At 54.5% G+C, this 17,689-nt stretch overlaps 1 protein-coding gene across 6 annotated transcripts in view; it reads right to left on the reverse strand.

The window, feature by feature from the left end:
• Nucleotides 1-17,689, reverse strand: part of LOC122368329 (golgin subfamily A member 4-like) — a 44,712-nt gene that overhangs the window by 5,226 nt on the left and 21,797 nt on the right. For 4 of the 6 annotated variants that reach the window (XM_043342168.1, XM_043342167.1, XM_043342166.1 and 1 more), the window contains exons 13-15: nt 12,575-16,496; nt 10,312-10,466; nt 404-516 (exon numbers count right to left, since the gene is read on the reverse strand). In XM_043342168.1, the coding sequence (XP_043198103.1) occupies nt 404-516; nt 10,312-10,466; nt 12,575-16,496 (4,190 nt within the window). Of the gene's footprint in view, nt 1-403; nt 517-6,456; nt 10,467-12,574; nt 16,497-17,689 lie in introns of all 6 variants that reach the window. The other 2 variants (XM_043342164.1, XM_043342163.1) reach the window with 1 other exon arrangement.

Consider the following 17,689-nt stretch of genomic DNA (forward strand, 5'->3'; position numbering starts at 1 on the left):
AGATCTCGAATAGCTTACGCTTGCTTTGCGAAACAGTCAGAGGTCAATTACTGAGCACAAATGGACCCGGATTTGCCCAATGCATACACAGACGCTGAGTACTGAATAGTAGTAGCTTACGGCGACACGGGTATGTAAGGGGTCGCGCCGCCAATGAAGCGGTTCACTGAGCTGGCGCCGTCAACAGGCGGTGGAAGCTTGATGGAAAATAGAGAGGGAGAGACGGACAGACGAGGATGAAAAGGTGGATGGATGGACTGGGAGGATGCGGAGGGATGGAAGAGGGACTGAGAGTCGGTTAACAGGCGGCGACGGGCAGGATGTGACGGACAGACGTGTACAGACATCCGGGCGGAGAGGACGGGCACGAGCAGAGTGAGACGGCCGGCCGGTGGTCGGTTACCGATGAGCAGCTGGACCTGCCGCTGGTGCGCCTGCTCCTGCTCCCTCAGCCTCAGCTCACAGTCCTCGGTGACGCTGCGCACCACCTGGCGGCTGCTCTCCTCCAGAGACGCACTGCAACAGCGCCATATAACTCAGATCACAGGTACAATTACACTCAGCGCACAAACACAAACACCTGGCGGCTGCTCTCCTCCAGAGACGCACTGCAACAGCGCCATATAACTCAACTCACACACATTCAGTGAATCCGACCACACTCACATACAGAGGGTCCGGCACACCTACAATAACACATGGCGGCTGCTCTCCTCCAGAGACGCACTGCAACAGCGCCATAGAACTCAACTCACACACATTCAGTGAATCCGACCACACTCACATACAGAGGGTCCGGCACACCCACAATAACACCTGGCGGCTCCTCTCCTCCAGAGACGCACTGCAACAGCGCCGGAACACTCAGATCACAGGTACACATACACTAAGCGCACAAACACAAACACCTGACGGCTGCTCTCCTCCAGAGACGCACTGCAACAGCGCCATATAACTCAACTCACACTACCTCAGTGATTCCGACCACACTCACACAAACATCTGACGGCTGCTCTCCTCCAGAGACGCACTGCAACAGCGCGCCGGAACACTCAGATCACAGACTCAGTATCACACTCGGAGCGTCCGGCCCTCACACAAAAAGGAGCATTCAGGGAACCCGATACACTCGAGCCACATAATTACTTTCAATGTCCACAATGCTTCCAAAATGACCCTTAGACCATCGGTAATGCTGAAATCATTCTCCCCACACCTATAAAACATACACAGCGTGGTAATTGCAAACACATTGACCGGCATACCACACAACATTTACCCACAAAGATCAGTGCGTGAGATGTTATCAGTTGCACACCTGCAACATTTCTCGCAAGCAGTTACTCGTGATTGTTTGAAGCCACGGGTCCAATCGAAACCGAGAGCGTTAGTTTATAGCGTTAATGAAGCACCAGTAAAACGCCTTTTGGGCGACCAACGGAGCGAGCGAGAGGATGGGCCTTGCACGTGCGAAATTGCGAGGGGGTACCTCCAACTGACTTGTGCACTGCACCCTACTAACCGGTCTTTAGCGATGTGCCAAATTTCAGCGCAATCGGCCTAGCCGTTCTCGAGATCTGGAAGCGGCACACTGCACGTGCGCACGTGCAAGCGGGGTCCAAACTGACTTTTGCACGGCACCCTACTAACTGGTCCCCAACCGCGTACCAAATTTGAGCGCAATCGGCCCAGCCGTTCTCGAGATCTGGGAGCGCCCCCTGCACGTGCGCACGTGCTGTAGCACCCCAACCTTAACACATGCAGATGAATTATCTGATGGAGACCTAACTGTGTACCGAGTTTCAATTCAATCGGCCCAACCGTTGTGCCGTTATTGAGGTTGCAATTTTGGGGGTTCTTAAAAAATGTCCAACTTTACCACGCGCCACGTGCGGTGGTTGGCAAGAACGCATGGTGGCCATCACACCACAGAACTTTTACGTCCAAGTGACATTCAGTAAAGAAGACCGCTTGTCAATCGGATGTCCCGTTCCCAAGATATTAGCTTTTGAAGAGCGTCCCCACGGCCGGCCGGCCGGCCGGCCGCTCATACTCAGGATTTTCCCTTAAAGGGACCATCCCACCTTAACATTAGTTTTGAGTTGAGATAGCCAAGTTTGCGGCCAGGCTCAGAAACCACCATTTATCCTGGTCGCAACCCCCGCAGCTTTATGGTGTTCAAGAAATTTCTTCCCTTTACTTGCAGGGTGGGACCAGCTTAGTCCCTATCTCTTAACCATTAGCGGTTTTTTGATGACGTCAGCAGTCATTTCAACGCCCGCCATTCCTTGAACCCGAGTTTTGCTGACCTTGAGCTCCCTTTTTTATCAACGTGAAATCCGTCGTCGGCGCTGAGAAAGCCTATTGCTTTTCATTTTAATTTGAATATTAGAAGATACCCACCACTGGAACTTGGACTGATATTATACCAAGGCCGAAGATGATCAAGCTGCCTGCTATATCTGGAGCTTGGTGTTCAACTTCAACATGGAATAAAAAACAAAATATCAAAGCAAACTGGATATGGTACTGCAAGTTAAAGTCCAAAGAAATTTGAAGAGCTGACAATTGACATTAATTCTTTCCCTGCAAGGTTTCCATATGGAGATCACAGTCACACCATGAAGAAATATTTTTGATGTTAACAGTTGAAAGGGGATTTATCTTCCAGTTTAGACGAAAGACGCTGCTGACTGTCTTTGGAAAAGGATGTCGGCATGAGGTGCAATTGTGCTTGTGAAGTGGTTATAACTGGTCTTTTCACAGTATTAAATTGAATGTGCCATTGCAGCCAAGTGTGTTATCATGTAAGGTAAAATCAAAACTACAATGTTGGTTTTACGAGCATTGAGAAGGCTGGTAGGTAACACCTGCCTGTGCTCGTAAATCATGCTGCCAGAGTATTCTAAATTAATTTTATCATACACTTTTGTTGTCCAGAATGGTTGCACTATTGTTTGGTATCATATTATTCCATGTAAATATGGTAGTGTAAAGTCCGACCAACATGTTACCAGATTTGAAGCTGTTACGTTACCTAAGTACCTGTTTTTTACTGGCGTGGTGAATGTCACCTGGATTTTGTTTTGAGGTGCAGACCTAGTAACTCTGACTACATGGGTTTGAAGCTATTATCTATTCTGTTTTTACTGGCCTGGTGAATGGCGACTGATGTTGTCCGTGGACCGTGGATGGCACTGAAACAAATTTTGAGTGTTTTGTACAGTGTTTTAATACAATGCTGAGGGCTGAAAGTTGTCTTGTTTAGAGTGGTGAAAGTTCAGGATATGCCAGCCACCATGGTGGGTCAGAGTTAAATGTGTTGCAGTCAGTTCGGCTTCGGCAAGCACACGGATGGGCATACGCATCGAGACCTGCTCTGCCATACTTTCAGCCAATTTTACCTAGGTAAGTCTTTTCTTTTTTCTGCCAAAAGCTATGACATTGTGAATTTCAGCACTGTGGCCTGTGTGTAGCTTTCAGGAAAGCAATTCTAAATAAAGCTCTGATAAAGTGCAAAATCAGCAATGCAGCCCTCTATTACATTTTCTACAACATCTTACTTGTTCCTTGCATGGAGAGAAAAATGCAATGTTATGAATTCGTTTATTCACATAATTTGACAAGCATGCAGTTACCTGCTACTATCACTGCACAAAACAGAGCAGAAAACATCAGTTGATCAAACACAAGACATAACAGAAGTTTACAACATAGGGCTGCCGAACCTGCTTCCTCCCACCACAGTTGATGCCATTTCCTAGCCTGGCTTGATGTGAGCACTGAATAGCTGCTTTGTCTAATTACAGCTCACTACCATTCAACTTAAACTACTCTCTAGTGAGAGCGTTCAGTGTTCATAGCAGCTCGACAGACGACAGACAACAAACATCTTGACAAACCAACCAGTATTTGATTTGGCTAATGATTTATGTGCTTGTTGTATCATGGCCAAACTACTTTAACAGCAATAATCCCTGTTTCATCTTGATCTTGCTTTTATTTCCATTTGAACTCAGATCTTGAAACAATCATCTGAAGTGATATCAGATACTGGCTTCTGTTTCTCTTGAAAGCAAGTTAAAACAACAATGATAAACTAAGGCAGGAGATGTGAGTTGTGGCAGTAGATTTTTGATCCAACATATGTCAACCTTATATTGCTTGAGACCTCTGTGACAGACAAACAAATATTTATAGTTTTTTGATAGTTTGGATTCTTGGCTTGATTTAGCAGATCAGCTGTGAACCTTGACTTTGAAATCACATAAATGTCATGGTACCCGAACGAATCCTCGCATGACATTTCTTCGTAGCACAATTTTTCGTCCGCATTTCTTCGTCTACAAATCTTCGTCGGTGTATTTATTTGTCCCTCAATGCTTACTCTTGCATATATTTGCGTTGAAGAAGAAATGCGAGCCGATTTTCATATACCCTGGTGCGAGACAAAGTAATGCGATAGGTACGAATAAATGCCCTGACGAAGATTTGCAGACAAAGAATTGCGATACGAAGAAATGCCATAAGAATTGTCCTGGAATCCTTTATTGGCCATCATATATTGACCTTGATAAGATAAACGCATCATTCGCGCAATATTTGTCGCACTTTGATACCAAACTATTGCTTCCAAATGCCGACGTAAAGAAAACCTTTATGTGACGTCATAGAAACAGCGGATTTCCCTAAAAGTAAACAAAAATAAAAGTCTTATATCTCGAAAACGGGTGAATATTTTCCGGTAAAATTTGGTAGATGTTCATTTTCGCTCTTTGTGATTCACGCTACATCACTTTTATGCCAATTCATTAACTTTTTTGAAGGTGGGAGGGTCCCTTTAATTCAGTATGAGACTCCGCTCGCTTCGCTCGCTCCGTAATTAATAGGTTTCTGCGATTAGCGGATAACAACGTGAGAATGAACCAACATCAAGGATAGCAAAATAAACATAAAATAAGTGGTGTTCGCAATGGGTTCAGCAGGCAATGCAAGACTAACATCCAAATTAGAGTTGCAAAATTTCCCTACCGCACTACCGGCATGCCGGTAATTTTTCACTACCGCAGGTTTTTTCGTGGTATCTGGCATGTCTTACCGGTACCATGCCGGTATTTTTGATTTTGCACAAAAAAACACCAGCATATGATTCAAACTTTGGACACTAAGAGGCTATTGAATTGTAATAAGTTGGACAATGGGTGGCTGCTGGGTGGGGCGGTTACTGAAATTGCCAAAATGTGGCATCTCATGTAGGGGTAAGCCAGAATCAGGAATGCAGGTTCTTTAGTATGCCGGTAATTTGGCGGTTTTTTGCTTGGGGCGTGGTAGCAAGCCGGTATCCCAGAAAATGTTTGTGGGGCGGGGCGGTGCCGGTAGCAGCCCATCGGGAAAACTTTGCAACTCTAATCCAAATCAAATCCCATCTTACTCGGTCAATTCAAAACTGAGTTTAACGGAAGGGGCACTTTTTGAATTTAGAATAGACAATTGCCATTGCCCGAAGAGTTCAGTTTCAGTAAGGTAGGTATTATCGACGACGCTACAGTTCATGTGATATATTTTTATATATATTTTGTTCTGACAGTCCGTGGGAGCCAGCCATCAGGGATCCGAACGTTTGACAGCCGTTCCACTGACGCCCATAAGTCCCCCGAGGCCCGGCTGCCAACCCCCACGCAGTGCCTCGCGTGACGCCACCACAATGTATCACAGTCGGCCCGACAGCTCGACGGAAATTAGCAGATTGCTAACGAATTGATTTCGGAAATATGACGGCCCGTTTGATTATGGCATGTCATTAGAATGACATTTCGCGTCTACCCTTGTCACGGACGGTCCCGCATGTCGCGGTGGCGAAGACTGGATTGGGCTGCACTGTCCGCCAGAGCGCGCAGCTGCCCACATGGTACCGAGAAACAGGGTCCAATTTCCGGCACAGAGCGGAAGGCAGAGGCCGATCTAAGGCCACACGTCTAATGCAACCGGCAGCACGGCTCCTGGCCACTAAGTGTTTAAAGTAAACGCGACGGTGGCTGACGGTATACGTAACTATACTTTGAGGTACACGAACTGTACAGTTATGCTTGCAGCATTCGAAACTGAAAAGTGAGAGGGAAATATAATTACCCATATAACAAAACGTCATTTCAAGTAGAGCGGCTCCTTTAAAAATTGTAGAACTGGTTATTAATAGGCGTTAAGTGGAGTTAACAAAACACAAATATGCATACAACACAGTACAGCACACAACATAACACAGCACAGCGCAGCACAACATCCCCGGGAGTGGAACTGCAGGCAAGCAGACGTGAGCCGACAGACATTGGCAGCCATCGTTAATCGGTGTACAGCGGAGCCACAGCTGCGGGGAGGGGGAGCGGCTCGCAGCTCACATGCAGCCTACCGCCCGGCCACGGCGCGCGCCGTCCGTCCGCAGCGCGGTAACCAACTCACTTGGCCTTGTCTCTCTCGGCGTCGAGCAGCCTCTGCAGGTCGGCGCGCTGCTCCTCAGCCGCCTGCTGGTCCGCCCGCAGCTGCTGTAGCTCAGTCTCCAGCTCGGCAGACCGCTGACGCAGCTGCTGCAGCTCGTCCGTCGCCGGCCCGGGCGGGCCAGCCTCGCACAGCCGCGCCTGCACCGCAGACACGGCGTCCGCCTCGTCCACCGGAACCGGAGGACGCTCAGCCACCCCGACCCCGTCGTCAGCGACCGGTGCAGCCCGCTCCAGCTGCTGCAGCCGCTCCGCCAGCGCCTGCTTCTCCTCAGTCATGGCACTGAGCAGCCGCTCGGCGCCGGCCGCCCGCTCGCCGGCCTGCGCCAGTTGCTGTTCCAGCTCGGTCACCCGCGTCTCCAGCGTTCGCTTCTGCTCGGAGAGCTGCTCAGAGTCGGCCAGCGCAGCGGTCGCGCGCGCAGCCTCCTCCTCCAGCTGAGCGAGCCGCCGCTCCGAGTCACCGCGGCTCTCGAGCGCCTCCTGCTGGGCGCGCTCGGCCGCGTCCCGCTCCTTGGTGGCCTCTTCCAGTCGCTCCTCCAGTCGTTCTCGCTCATTCTCGGCGTCACGCAGCTTCTCCTTCCAGTCGTCCAGGTCTCGCTCGACACTGACCTTGCCGGCTGTTAGCGTCTTCAGCTCGTCACGCAGTCGGCGAACGTCTACCTCCAGCTGTTCTCGGGTGGCACGCAGAGTGCCAAGCTCGTTCTGGCCGTTCTTCAGCTGAATATCGGCCTGCTCGGCGCGCCGCTCCGCCTCCTGTCTGTCGACCAGTCCCTGCTCCAGACGACGCTCGAGCTCGGCGCTGGCGGAGCTGGCAGTCGCGTACTGGCGCTGTTTCTCGGCGAGCTGATTCTCGACCTCGGTCAGCCGGCGCTCCAGGTCGTCACGGGTCTCACCAGCTGCCCTCAGTTCGGCGGTACTGCGCTCCAGCTGCGAGCGCACCGAGACAGTCTCCGCGCGCGCCTCTTCCAGACTGGCGATCAGCTCTGTCAGCTCCTCCGTCTTACCGGTCTGAGTGGCGCGCTCAGCAGACAGCTCAGCAGTCAGCTCGGCCGCCGCCGCCTCGGCCCGCTCGAGCCGTCCCTCCCGTTCAGTCACTTCCGCCGACAGCCGGCCCTCCTGCTCCTGCAATGTAACTCTCAGAGCAATCAGCTCGGCTTCCCGCTCTGCAGCCACGACACGAACAGATTCCAGCTCCGACGTGGTCGTGTCTCGGTCCGTTCTGACAGCATCCCGCTCTGCTACTGCCGCTGCCAGCTCAGCTTTGGTCAACTCCAGCTCTGACGTGGTCTTGTCGCGGTCTGTTCGAATCGTGTCTCGTTCTGCTACAGCTGTCGCCAGTTCTGCCTCCCGTTCGGCAGCTGTGGCTCGTACAGACTCCAGTTCCGAGCTGACAGACTCTCGGTCTGAACGGACCGCGTCCCTCTCCGCCACAGCCGCCGCCAGCTCGGCCTTCGTCAACTCCAGCTCTGACCTGGCTGCGTCCGCAGAGGCCGTGAGTGCCGATATACGATTCTGAGCTTCGACCAGCTGAGCGTTCAGTGCGGCCACCCGCTCGGCTCCGGCGGCAGACTCAGCCTCCAGCGCAGCGCAGCGACTAACGAGCTCCTCCAGCCTGGCAGACCTTTCCTGCAGTTCATTGGTGAGGGTCTGCTGGCTCTGAGCATCGGTCTCACGCTCACCGAGGGAGGCAGCCAGCTCAGCCGACTTTTGTTCCAGAAGTTTCTCCAGCTCCCCGACACGATTCTGTAACGCAGTCTTTTCCGCAGCAGTCGACTCCAAACTGGACGCTCCCTGTTTCTGTTCGTGTTCTAACGATCGGATTCTCTCATCGATAGTCACCTTCTCTGAGACTATCGCTTCTTTTTCAGCAACCTTTTGTTCGAGCTCTTGCCGCAGTGTTTGCATTTGCGATTCAACGTCTGCCTTTTCTGCTTGCAGAGAGCTTAGCTCATCGGTTTTCTTGGCATATTCAGCTTCGACGCTTTGTAGTTTATTGGTAAGCTGCTCAATCTCAGTGCGGCTCGTTTCGACCTGTCGCTGTCTTTCTCCGTCCGCTTCTTGGAGTGCTCTCAGCTCTGCCTGCACAGAGTCAACCCGGGCGACCGCCTCGTCCCGGGCGCTCTCTGCCGCCGCGCGCTGTTCGGCAGCCTCTGTCAGCTCGGCCTGTAGTGACTCAGCCCGGCCAACCGCCTCGTCTCGGGCGCTCTCTGCCGCTGCACGCTGCTCGGCCACCTGAACCAGCTCAGCAGCACGCTGTTCGGCAGCCTGTGTTAGCTCGGCTGCGCGCTGTTCAGCCGCTGTCAGCTGCTCCTCGGCGGTCTGGAGGCGACCCGACAGATCTGATGATGATGTCTCCAGTTCTACCAGCCGCGCCCGGACAGCAGACAGCTCCTGATCGGCATCGGCTTGTCTGCTCTTCAAAGCGCATTGCTCTTCCTCGGCTTCAGCGAGCTTGCTCCTGAGTTCCTTCTCTGACTCACCATTGGCTTCCATTGTGGCCTTGAACTTTGTCGCTTCTTGCTTCGCGTTTTCTTGACTGGCCCGAAGCGTTTCTGTCTCTTGTTCTGCTGCCACCAGTTTCACCTTGAGCTCTACGGTTTCCTGGTTCGCGGTCTCCAAGCTCGCCTTTAAATCAGTAGTTTCCTGTTCCGCTGTCTTTAACTTCGCCTCAAGCTCAGCTGCCGTCCCCTCTGAAGTCTCGAGTTTTACCTTCAGCTCCGAAGATGCCTCTTCAACCGCATCCAGTTTCGCCTGAGCGTCCGTTCCTTTTTGCTCAGTTTCAGCCAGCTTTGTCTCGAGTTCTGCTGTTCTCCGTTCAGCCGTTTCCAATTTGGCCTCCATTTCTGTCACCTCCTGCTTAGTTGCCGACAGCTGCGCTTTCAAATCTTCTTTCTCCTGAGAAGACAGTTCAACACTCGAATTCAGGTCTGCTGTAACTTTGTCAGCGCCTTCCAGTCGCTCCTGCAGCTTCGATTTCTCTTGCTTTACTTCTTCGAGAGAAACCTTCAAATGTGTCGTCTCATCAGTCGCGGCATCCAGTTTGGTTTGCAATTCTGAGCTTTCACCCTTCGCTGTTTCCAAAGCAGCCTCTAATGCTTTTACATTTTCAGAGGCATGTTCTAGCTCGGTGCTGAGCCGGCTTTGCTCCTTTTGTGCCGACTCTACCTCTGTGCTAAACCGGCTTTGCTCCTGCTGTGCCGTCTCCCGCTCAGTGTTTAACCTCGTCTGCTCTTGCTGTGCCGTCTCTAGCTCCGCGCTAAGTCGGTTTTGTTCCTGTTGCGCAGTGTCCAGTTCCGTGCTAAGGCGGGTTCTCTCCTGCTGTGCCGACTCTAGCTCTGTAGTTAGCCGTGTTTGCTCCTGTTGTGCCGACTCCAGCTCTGTAGTTAGCCGGGTTCGCTCCTGCTGTGCCGACTCTAGCTCTGTAGTTAGCCGTGTTTGCTCCTGCTGTGAAGTCCCCAGTTCAGCGCTAAGACGGGTTTGTTCCTGTTGCGCTGTCTCCAGCTCCGTCTTTAGTCGTGTTTGCTCCTCTTGGGACGTCTCCAGCTCACTGGTTATCCGAGCTCTATCCTGCTGGGCTGTCTCCAGCTCCTGGTTTAGCCTGGTCTGTTCCTGCTGAGCGGTCTCCAGCTCCTGATTTAGCCTGGTCTGTTCCTGCTGAGAGGTTTCTAGCTCTGTATTCAACCTTGTCTGCTCCTGCTGTGCCGACTCCAACTCAGCTCTGAGCGCGTCCCGCTCGGCCTGCGCCTGCTCCTGGCACTGGATCGCGTCGCGCTGCGCCTGCTGCTGGCTCTGTACTCCGGCCGCCTCCGTCTGCACTAACCTGCTGTGCAGCTGGTCGGCCGTCTGCTGCAGCGCCGCCAGCTCGGCCGCCAGCCGCCGGTTGGCGTCCTCGGCCAGCGCCGCCTGCGAGTCGAGCGCCGCGCTGGCCGACTGCAGCTCGTCGATCCGCGCCGCGCGCTCCTCACTCTCCTGGCGCTGGAACGGGCACGGAACAGGCGTCAGACGGACGGAATAAAGGGACGGACAGAAACCGAGAATTTACCAGCTTTTAACAATGTATATTTATCGGTCAACTGATTTGCAAAAATATTTGTTATGAATCAGTCATTGTTCATGCACATGTCAAATTAACTGACAATGGACTTTAGTCAAAACAAAGCTTCAATGACAGCAGAAGCTGCACACAAGTTACCAATAAATAAGGTATCGTCGACACATTTCTAATGGGCACACACATAAAACAGTAACGCACAACGCTTGAAAGCATCAAGTGTTAGACTAGGGATAGCTCTGTTGTCAGCACCAAACACATCGTTTCCTAGCCCGCGCCCTGCTGGGGGGGGGGGGTGTTTGAACACCCCCCCTTGTGGTTTTTCGCGAATATCTCAAAAACGGCGGCGCGGAGCGCCGCCGTTTTTGGTACACCTTATCATACATCAATTCTACACATGTTGTGAAAATTTCAGACCAAGGTCATTCAAGGTCAGGTCACCAGGTCACTTGAAGTGACCTCACCTCATAAAAACTTTCAATGTCTGCCATAGCTACACCGAGTGACCGATCGCTTTGAAACTTTCAGCGATTGCTAAGGGCAATAGCATGTACAAAATGTATATCTCAGAATTTTGATATCGATGACCTAAGGTCAGGTCAATTTTGCGACCTCGCCATTATAAGTCAATGGGAGAAAATTGAAATGCGCCTCTTTTGGATGCAAGACATTATAAACACTCCCAAACACCGAATTACCAGTGGTTTAGACACACTGAACATGAAAATGGTGTCCGTGACCCTTGTTTATGCCCTGAGGTCATCTTAGGTCACGAATGGTATCTAACAGTTTTTCGCAAATAACTTTTGATAGAAGCATGCTAGAGCAATGAAAACGCCTTAGATGTGTTCAGCTCGACGATACGGATCGACTGATATGCAACATGACCCTTTCCGGTCAGGTCATGACCTTGACCTGAGGTCAAATTTTCAAGTTGACCTTTCAAGGTCAAGTTATAGTTCATTCGATGCGTCTTGACGAGAGGAACACGATGCCGGTAAAAGTAAGCTCGTACAAGGCTTGGGTCAAAAGTTATTGCAGAAGAACTGTTTTCGAAAAAATCGGCTATTTTTGCAGTTTTTGCCCCCTGCAGGCAAAACCGTTGACGTTAGGTCAAATCTGAGAGAATTACTCAGAAAGGGCGTTAATAGGGCTATCGAATGCGCTTTTCTGCGGCGCTGTAGCTCTATTGGTTCCCGAGTTATGCGTTGGCTTCTTGGAAGTTTTCGACATTCGACCTGGAAATCGGCGAAATTTTGCCTTCAATGACCTCTGGTGACCTGACCTTTGACCTGACCAAAAAATTGACCGAAGTGATTTCGTCATTATTTTTGACGCTCTTTCGAACGCCGCCTTCCGCGTATCGCTACGTGGCCCAGGAGCCGAGTTACAAGGGGGGGGGGGGTGTTCAAACACCCCCCCCCCCCAGCAGGGCGTGGAAATCCAGGACCCCCAGCCGGGCGCGGGCTAGAGCACATCAGCCACAGGGTAAAGGGCACACGCAGTACCGGCTGGAGGCGGCCGCCGGGCCAGGTCAATGGTGCAGGCCGTTAGTCAAAGGGGAATAGGGATAAGCTGACCAGGGTACGTAAAAAACGCCCAAAAATTGCCCAAAATCAGCCTCAATCTGACCAGATGATGTACTTGACAGTCACCTGGTATGATTGGACCCATACAAATTGGATGTTATTTCAACGAATCTGAATTTGAGCATTGCAATGCTTAGAGGCATTTCAAGCATACACGAAAGCACACGATGGTCTCAAGTTTCTAGTGTAAACTACATCTGTACTTGGTATTCAGTAGTCACGCGTGGCTCCAATCCAATGGCTAATTGAGAAACTACGGGGTCCACAGGTTGCAGGCAGGACTCAATGCTACTTCGATGCCGGTCTCGGTCGGTGCAGGTCTTTATGCGGGGCGCACACTCCACTGTTACGCTGGCGCACTCCAGGCGCAGTCGCTGCTGTTAGTCACACAGGACCAGCTCGGACGGCTGCTGCGCCGGTACTCGGCCCTCGGCCCGACTGACCTCGTCACTCTCCTCGTCCCCGGCGCCGGCCAGGTAGCTCTGACTGCGCACCAGGGCGGCCAGCTCCTCGCGGTGTTCCTGCTCCAGCGCCTGCTCGCTGAGCTGGTGTCGGCGCCGCGCCTCTGCCAGTTCGGCCTCCAGCGCCTGGAGCCGGCCCTCGGCCGACGCCAGGCTGCGCTGGTACTTCTGGCGGCCCTCCTCGGCGCGGCAGCTCAGCTGCTGCACGCGCTGCTCGTACTCGTCGCGCAGTCGGCGCACGCTGGCCTCGTGCTGGCTCTGCAGGCGCTCCATGGCCTGCCGGTGCTCGGCAGTGACCGCTGACAGGCGCGCGTCCGCGTCCGACTGCGCCTCGTCGAAACACTGCTGCCGCTGCGTGGCCAGCTGCTCGAGCTCGAGCCGCGTCCGCTCCAGCTGCTGGCTGAGCTCGTCCAGCTGCCGCCGGTGCGAGGCGATCAGCTCGGCGATGGTGTGGTCGCACTGGGAGCGCAGCGCCGCCAGCGCCTGCTGCAGCGCCTCCAGACGCTGCTCATAGTCGCAGCGTAGGCGGCTCAGCTCCACGTGGTGTGCCAGGTCCTGACTCTTGAGCAGGCCGTTCAGCTGCTGAATTTTCGCCTGCATGGTGTCAATCGAGGTCCGCATCGTCTCTCGCACCTCCGTCAGCTGGCTGATGAAGCGCTCCTTCTCCTCCTGTAGCTTCCGCGCCAGCTCCGACTCCCTGGCCAGGAAACGCTCGCACTCGGTGTGGAGCCGCGTCTTGGCAGCGGCCAGCTCTCCGCTAACCGCCCGTAAAGCGGTCTCCTTGGTTCGCACCAGCTCCTGCATTCTGTCCACCTCCGCGCGAGCATCCGCCATCTCGTCCTGGTTGGTCTTCAGCTCTGCCAGAAACACGGCGATCTCCTCGTTTTTGTTGGTGATCTCTCGAAGATATTCCTGTAGACGCTCGTCAAACTCTTCAGTCTTGGCGGCCATTTCCTCGCGTTGATTGTCCAGCACTCGGCGCAGGTGGGCTTTGTCGTCTTCTGCTCGCCGCAGCCGCTCGGTGGTTTCCTCCAGGGTGACGGAGGTGTTTTCATACACCAGCTGAAGAGCGTCGAACTCGGCACTCAGACGACTGCGCTCCTCCTCCAGAGCGGCGGTGACGGAGGACACGGTGTCGCAGGCGGAGGCCGTGGAGTCTGGCACAGGGGCGGGCATGGGCTCAGACGCTGTAGCAGCGGTTGTTGAGTCGGGTGCGTTAGAAACGGTTGCTGAGTCTGTCGCGGTAGTTGGGGAGGTCGCAGAGTCGGACACGGCGGCTGCCGCCTCCAGTATCGCCTTCTCAGCCGCCACTTGCTCCAACTCCGCCCGTAGCGCGTCCATTTCAATGGAGCAGGCGCTCAGGGCAGCCACCAGCCGGTGGTTGTCGTCGGCCAGCTCCTCAGAGCGCCGCGTCAGCTCGGTGAGTCTGCCCTGCTGCAGTAACATCATCTCATCCAGTCCTGCGCCGAGCTGACCGCCCTGGGCCGACTCCTCGGCCTCCGGGTCCCTCGGCTCGGAGTCCGAGCTGCTCTGGCGCAGACGCAGACGTGTCAGTTCAGCTGAGGTCTGCTCCAGTTCGGCGGCCAGCGCGGTGATGCGGCTCTCCGCCGCCTGACAGCGAGCCTCTAATTCCACATTCAGCTGGTGTAGATCCCGCGCCTTCAATGATGCCCCACTGTCCTGTCCTGCCGACTCCAGCGCCGGGGGATTGCCACTCTTGGGAACCGCTTCGCACAGCTCTACTCTCTCCACAACATTCGGACATTCCACAAACTCGGTCACTTCTTTGTCCCCAGCATCGCCTGCTGGAGACACCGACTCCTGACACAGTGGCTCATACGAAGACATTACCTTCTCCTGTTCCACTTGTGTGGTCTCTACGGACGGGGTCTCACTTTCTAAAGGTTTCACAGCACGCGCACTCACTAATTGCTCCTCTAAAGAAGCATTCTTCGCACGCAGCTCCTGCATACTACACTGAAGCTGCGCTACTTCCGTCAACGTCTGATTCAATTTCTCCTCGAAGTTTTTTTTAAGCTCTTTTTCGGCATTGAGCTTTCTGTCGATCTCGACATTAACAGCGCGCAGAGATGCGGTGAGCTCCTCCTGACGTTTCACCTCAGACTCCAGACTGTCGTAGTTGGTTTTCAGCGTGCTGATCTCATACTTGTAGCAGTCAATTAGCTCCGACTGCTCCTTGAGCTGCTGTTTGAAGAGCGCGATCCTGGCTGCCAGCGTGTCCTTGTCGAGACCGGCGTCGGCGATGTCCCGGTCGACCCGTTTCCTATCCGTCTCGACCGCTGCCAGCTGAGTGGCCAGCTCGGCGGCGCGGCTCCGCTCCGACTCCACCTGGCCACGCAGCTCAGCGTTCTCCTCCCTCAGCTGGGTCAGCACCGAGTTGGTGTCCGAACAGAGCGCGTCCATCTTCAGCGAGACGTCGTCCTTATCTCGCTGCTGCTGCTGCAGCCGCTCCTGCAGACACTTCTTCTCCAGCTCGATCAGCTGCCGCTGCCGGGCTGCCTCGTCCAGCTGCGCCTGCAGCTCGGCCAGCTGCAGACGGTACGTCTCGGAGACCTTCTGCAGGCCGGCCAGCTCACTGCGCAGAGCGTCGGCTCGTTCCGTCTCCGGATCCCCGCCGGCTGTCTCCGAGTCCCCAGCGGCCGGGTCCGCCTCTGCCGTGTCCGCGCCGTCCGCCGGCCGGTCGTCCGACGAGCCCAGGTCGCGGCACTCGGCCTTGTACGTCTCGATCTCGCGGCCGAGTTTCTCCAGCGCCTGCATCATGTCGCGCTGCTCGTGCTCCTTCTTCTCGATGCCGGTCTCCAGCTGGGCGCGCAGCTGTGCCTTCTCGGCCATGGCCTGGTCCAGCTTGTGCTGCAGCTGCTCCAGGGAGTGTCCCTGCTGCTGCACGCGCTCCAGCCGCTCCGTCAGTGACGCGCGGATACTCTGCACCTCGTCCTGTACCAGACTGAAGTCGGCCTGGATGCCGGTCACCTCGTCCTTGGTCACAGCGTGCAGGCTCTTCAGCACCTTGACGCGGTCCCGGTGCTTGCGGCCTCGCTCCCGCTCGAAGGCCAGCTCACCCTTCAGGTTCTGGTTCTCATTCTCGACCAGCTCGACCTTGAGGGCGATTTTCTCCATCTGGAGCAGCCGGCTGGTCAGTTTCTCGTTGGAATCCTGCAGCTGATCAGCGCGCTGTTTCTGCGAGTGAAGTTTGGTCTGGAGTCGGCTCACCTCCGCCGACAGACGCTGCACGTCCGGCCTGAAACCCTCAGACATCTCGTCAATGTCGCTCAGGTCGCTTACCGTCGACTCGAGCTCGCTGCGCGCCGTACGTAGCGCCTCGTCCAGCTCCGTCTTCTGGGCGTCGCGCTCGTCCCGCGCCTGCTCGGCGGTCTCGGCGCGCTGTCGCAGCTCGGCCAGCTCGCGCTCCCGCTCAGCCAGAGCCTGCTCGGCGCGCTGCCGGTCGGCGTCGGCGGCCGCCGAGAGCGCCGCCACCTTCTCCTCGAGGCCGCGCTTGGCGTCGCTGAGAGCGGCCGCCTGGCTGCTGAAGTCGCCGAGCCGGGCGGCGTTCAGCTCGAGCTGCGCGCGCAGTTCAGCCAGCTGGTCGTCCCGCTGCTGCCGCTCGCCGCCCAGCTGTCCGTTCAGCCGGTCCCGCTCGGCCGCCAGCGCCGCCGCCGACCGGCTCTCGGCCTCGTACTTGTTGCTCAGCTCGCCCAGACTCTCCTCCAGCGAGCGGACCACGCCCGAGAGCTGCTCCATGCGCCGCTCGAGCCGGCGGCGCTCCTCGGAGGTCTCGGCAGAGTGGCGCCGCTCCGCCTCCAGCTGAGCTCGCAGCTCGGACACGACTGCCTCGTGCTCGGCCGCGCTGTTCGCCCCCGCCTGCGACTGAGACTCCAGCCGGGCACTGGTGGCATCAAGAGTTGCACGTTACCATCACTTATGGGTACAACACATGTTCACAGTCACCTACTAACCAAGTACAGCAATAAAAGTTAACGATAAACACAAACGTGCTGAGAATTCGGATTAAGAAGGAACAGGCCAACCTGTTCTAGCCGGGTGCCAGGTACTATAATTAACCCTCGCCCGTATAGGGGGGGGGGTCGAACGGACCCCCCCCCATGGTAGGGGGGGGGGGGTCGAACGGACCCCCCCCCCATGGTTTTTCGCGAATAACTCGCGAAAAAGCGGCCGATCGCGACGAAACTTTCAGTACCCTCGCGTTAGTCAATTTTACACCTACCCTGAAAATTTCATGACCCTGACCCCAATGACCTTTGACCTGTGACCTACTTTTCGAAACCATGTTTGGCCGGAATCGCGTTTCGGCGTATGTCGGCTCGCATTAGCCGCGCGTTTGCAGTCTTTTCGTGGTTTCAAGCGTTCAAACATGTGATATGATATTGCCCCCATGCATTAGGGTGGGTGTCAAGGTCAACTGAAGGTCAGGTCAGGTCAATGACCTTTGGTGAACTCGGTTCACTTTTTCGAGTTTTACATGTTTCTAGGCCAATTTTTGGAGCTGAATTCGAATTTAGCAACCATATGAATATTTACGAAGTAGTTTTGGTGCCTCGTAACATGTTACGAAGCTGTCAGAGGCGGTTGACACCTACTAGGAATACCCGGCAGGACCCCTACTGGTTGACCTGACCTGACCTGACCTGACCCGACCCGACCTGGACTAAATGCATAAAGACATCATCTGTGATCAAAACTAACATGATATTCGTGATCAGCGCCCCGAAAAACCCCATAGCAGCCACACTTAACGACGTTCTAACAGGTCCCGATTTTCCGACTTTTGGGTCATTGACCTGACCTGCAAGGTCAACCAATGACCTAGGACCTTAAAATTAGGTATCATCGGCTTCCTCTCGTCACGGGCAACACGCTTGTTTTTTCCGCGAAGCTCCAGCTCGATCAGGGGCGAAACGGCAAGGGGGGGGGGTCCAACGCCCCCCCCCCCTTATACGTTCGCGGCTGGAAAAACACCAATACGGGCGAGGGTTAACCCGCCATCAATCTTAACAAAATAGCACATCTGAAAACACTAACCGGCCCAGTAATAAAAAATACTTCCGTAAGCAGTAAGTA

This window comes from Amphibalanus amphitrite, unplaced genomic scaffold (assembly GCF_019059575.1).
Source record: "Amphibalanus amphitrite isolate SeventyFive unplaced genomic scaffold, NRLGWU_Aamphi_draft 000939F_arrow, whole genome shotgun sequence".
Classification (NCBI taxonomy): domain Eukaryota; kingdom Metazoa; phylum Arthropoda; class Thecostraca; order Balanomorpha; family Balanidae; genus Amphibalanus; species Amphibalanus amphitrite.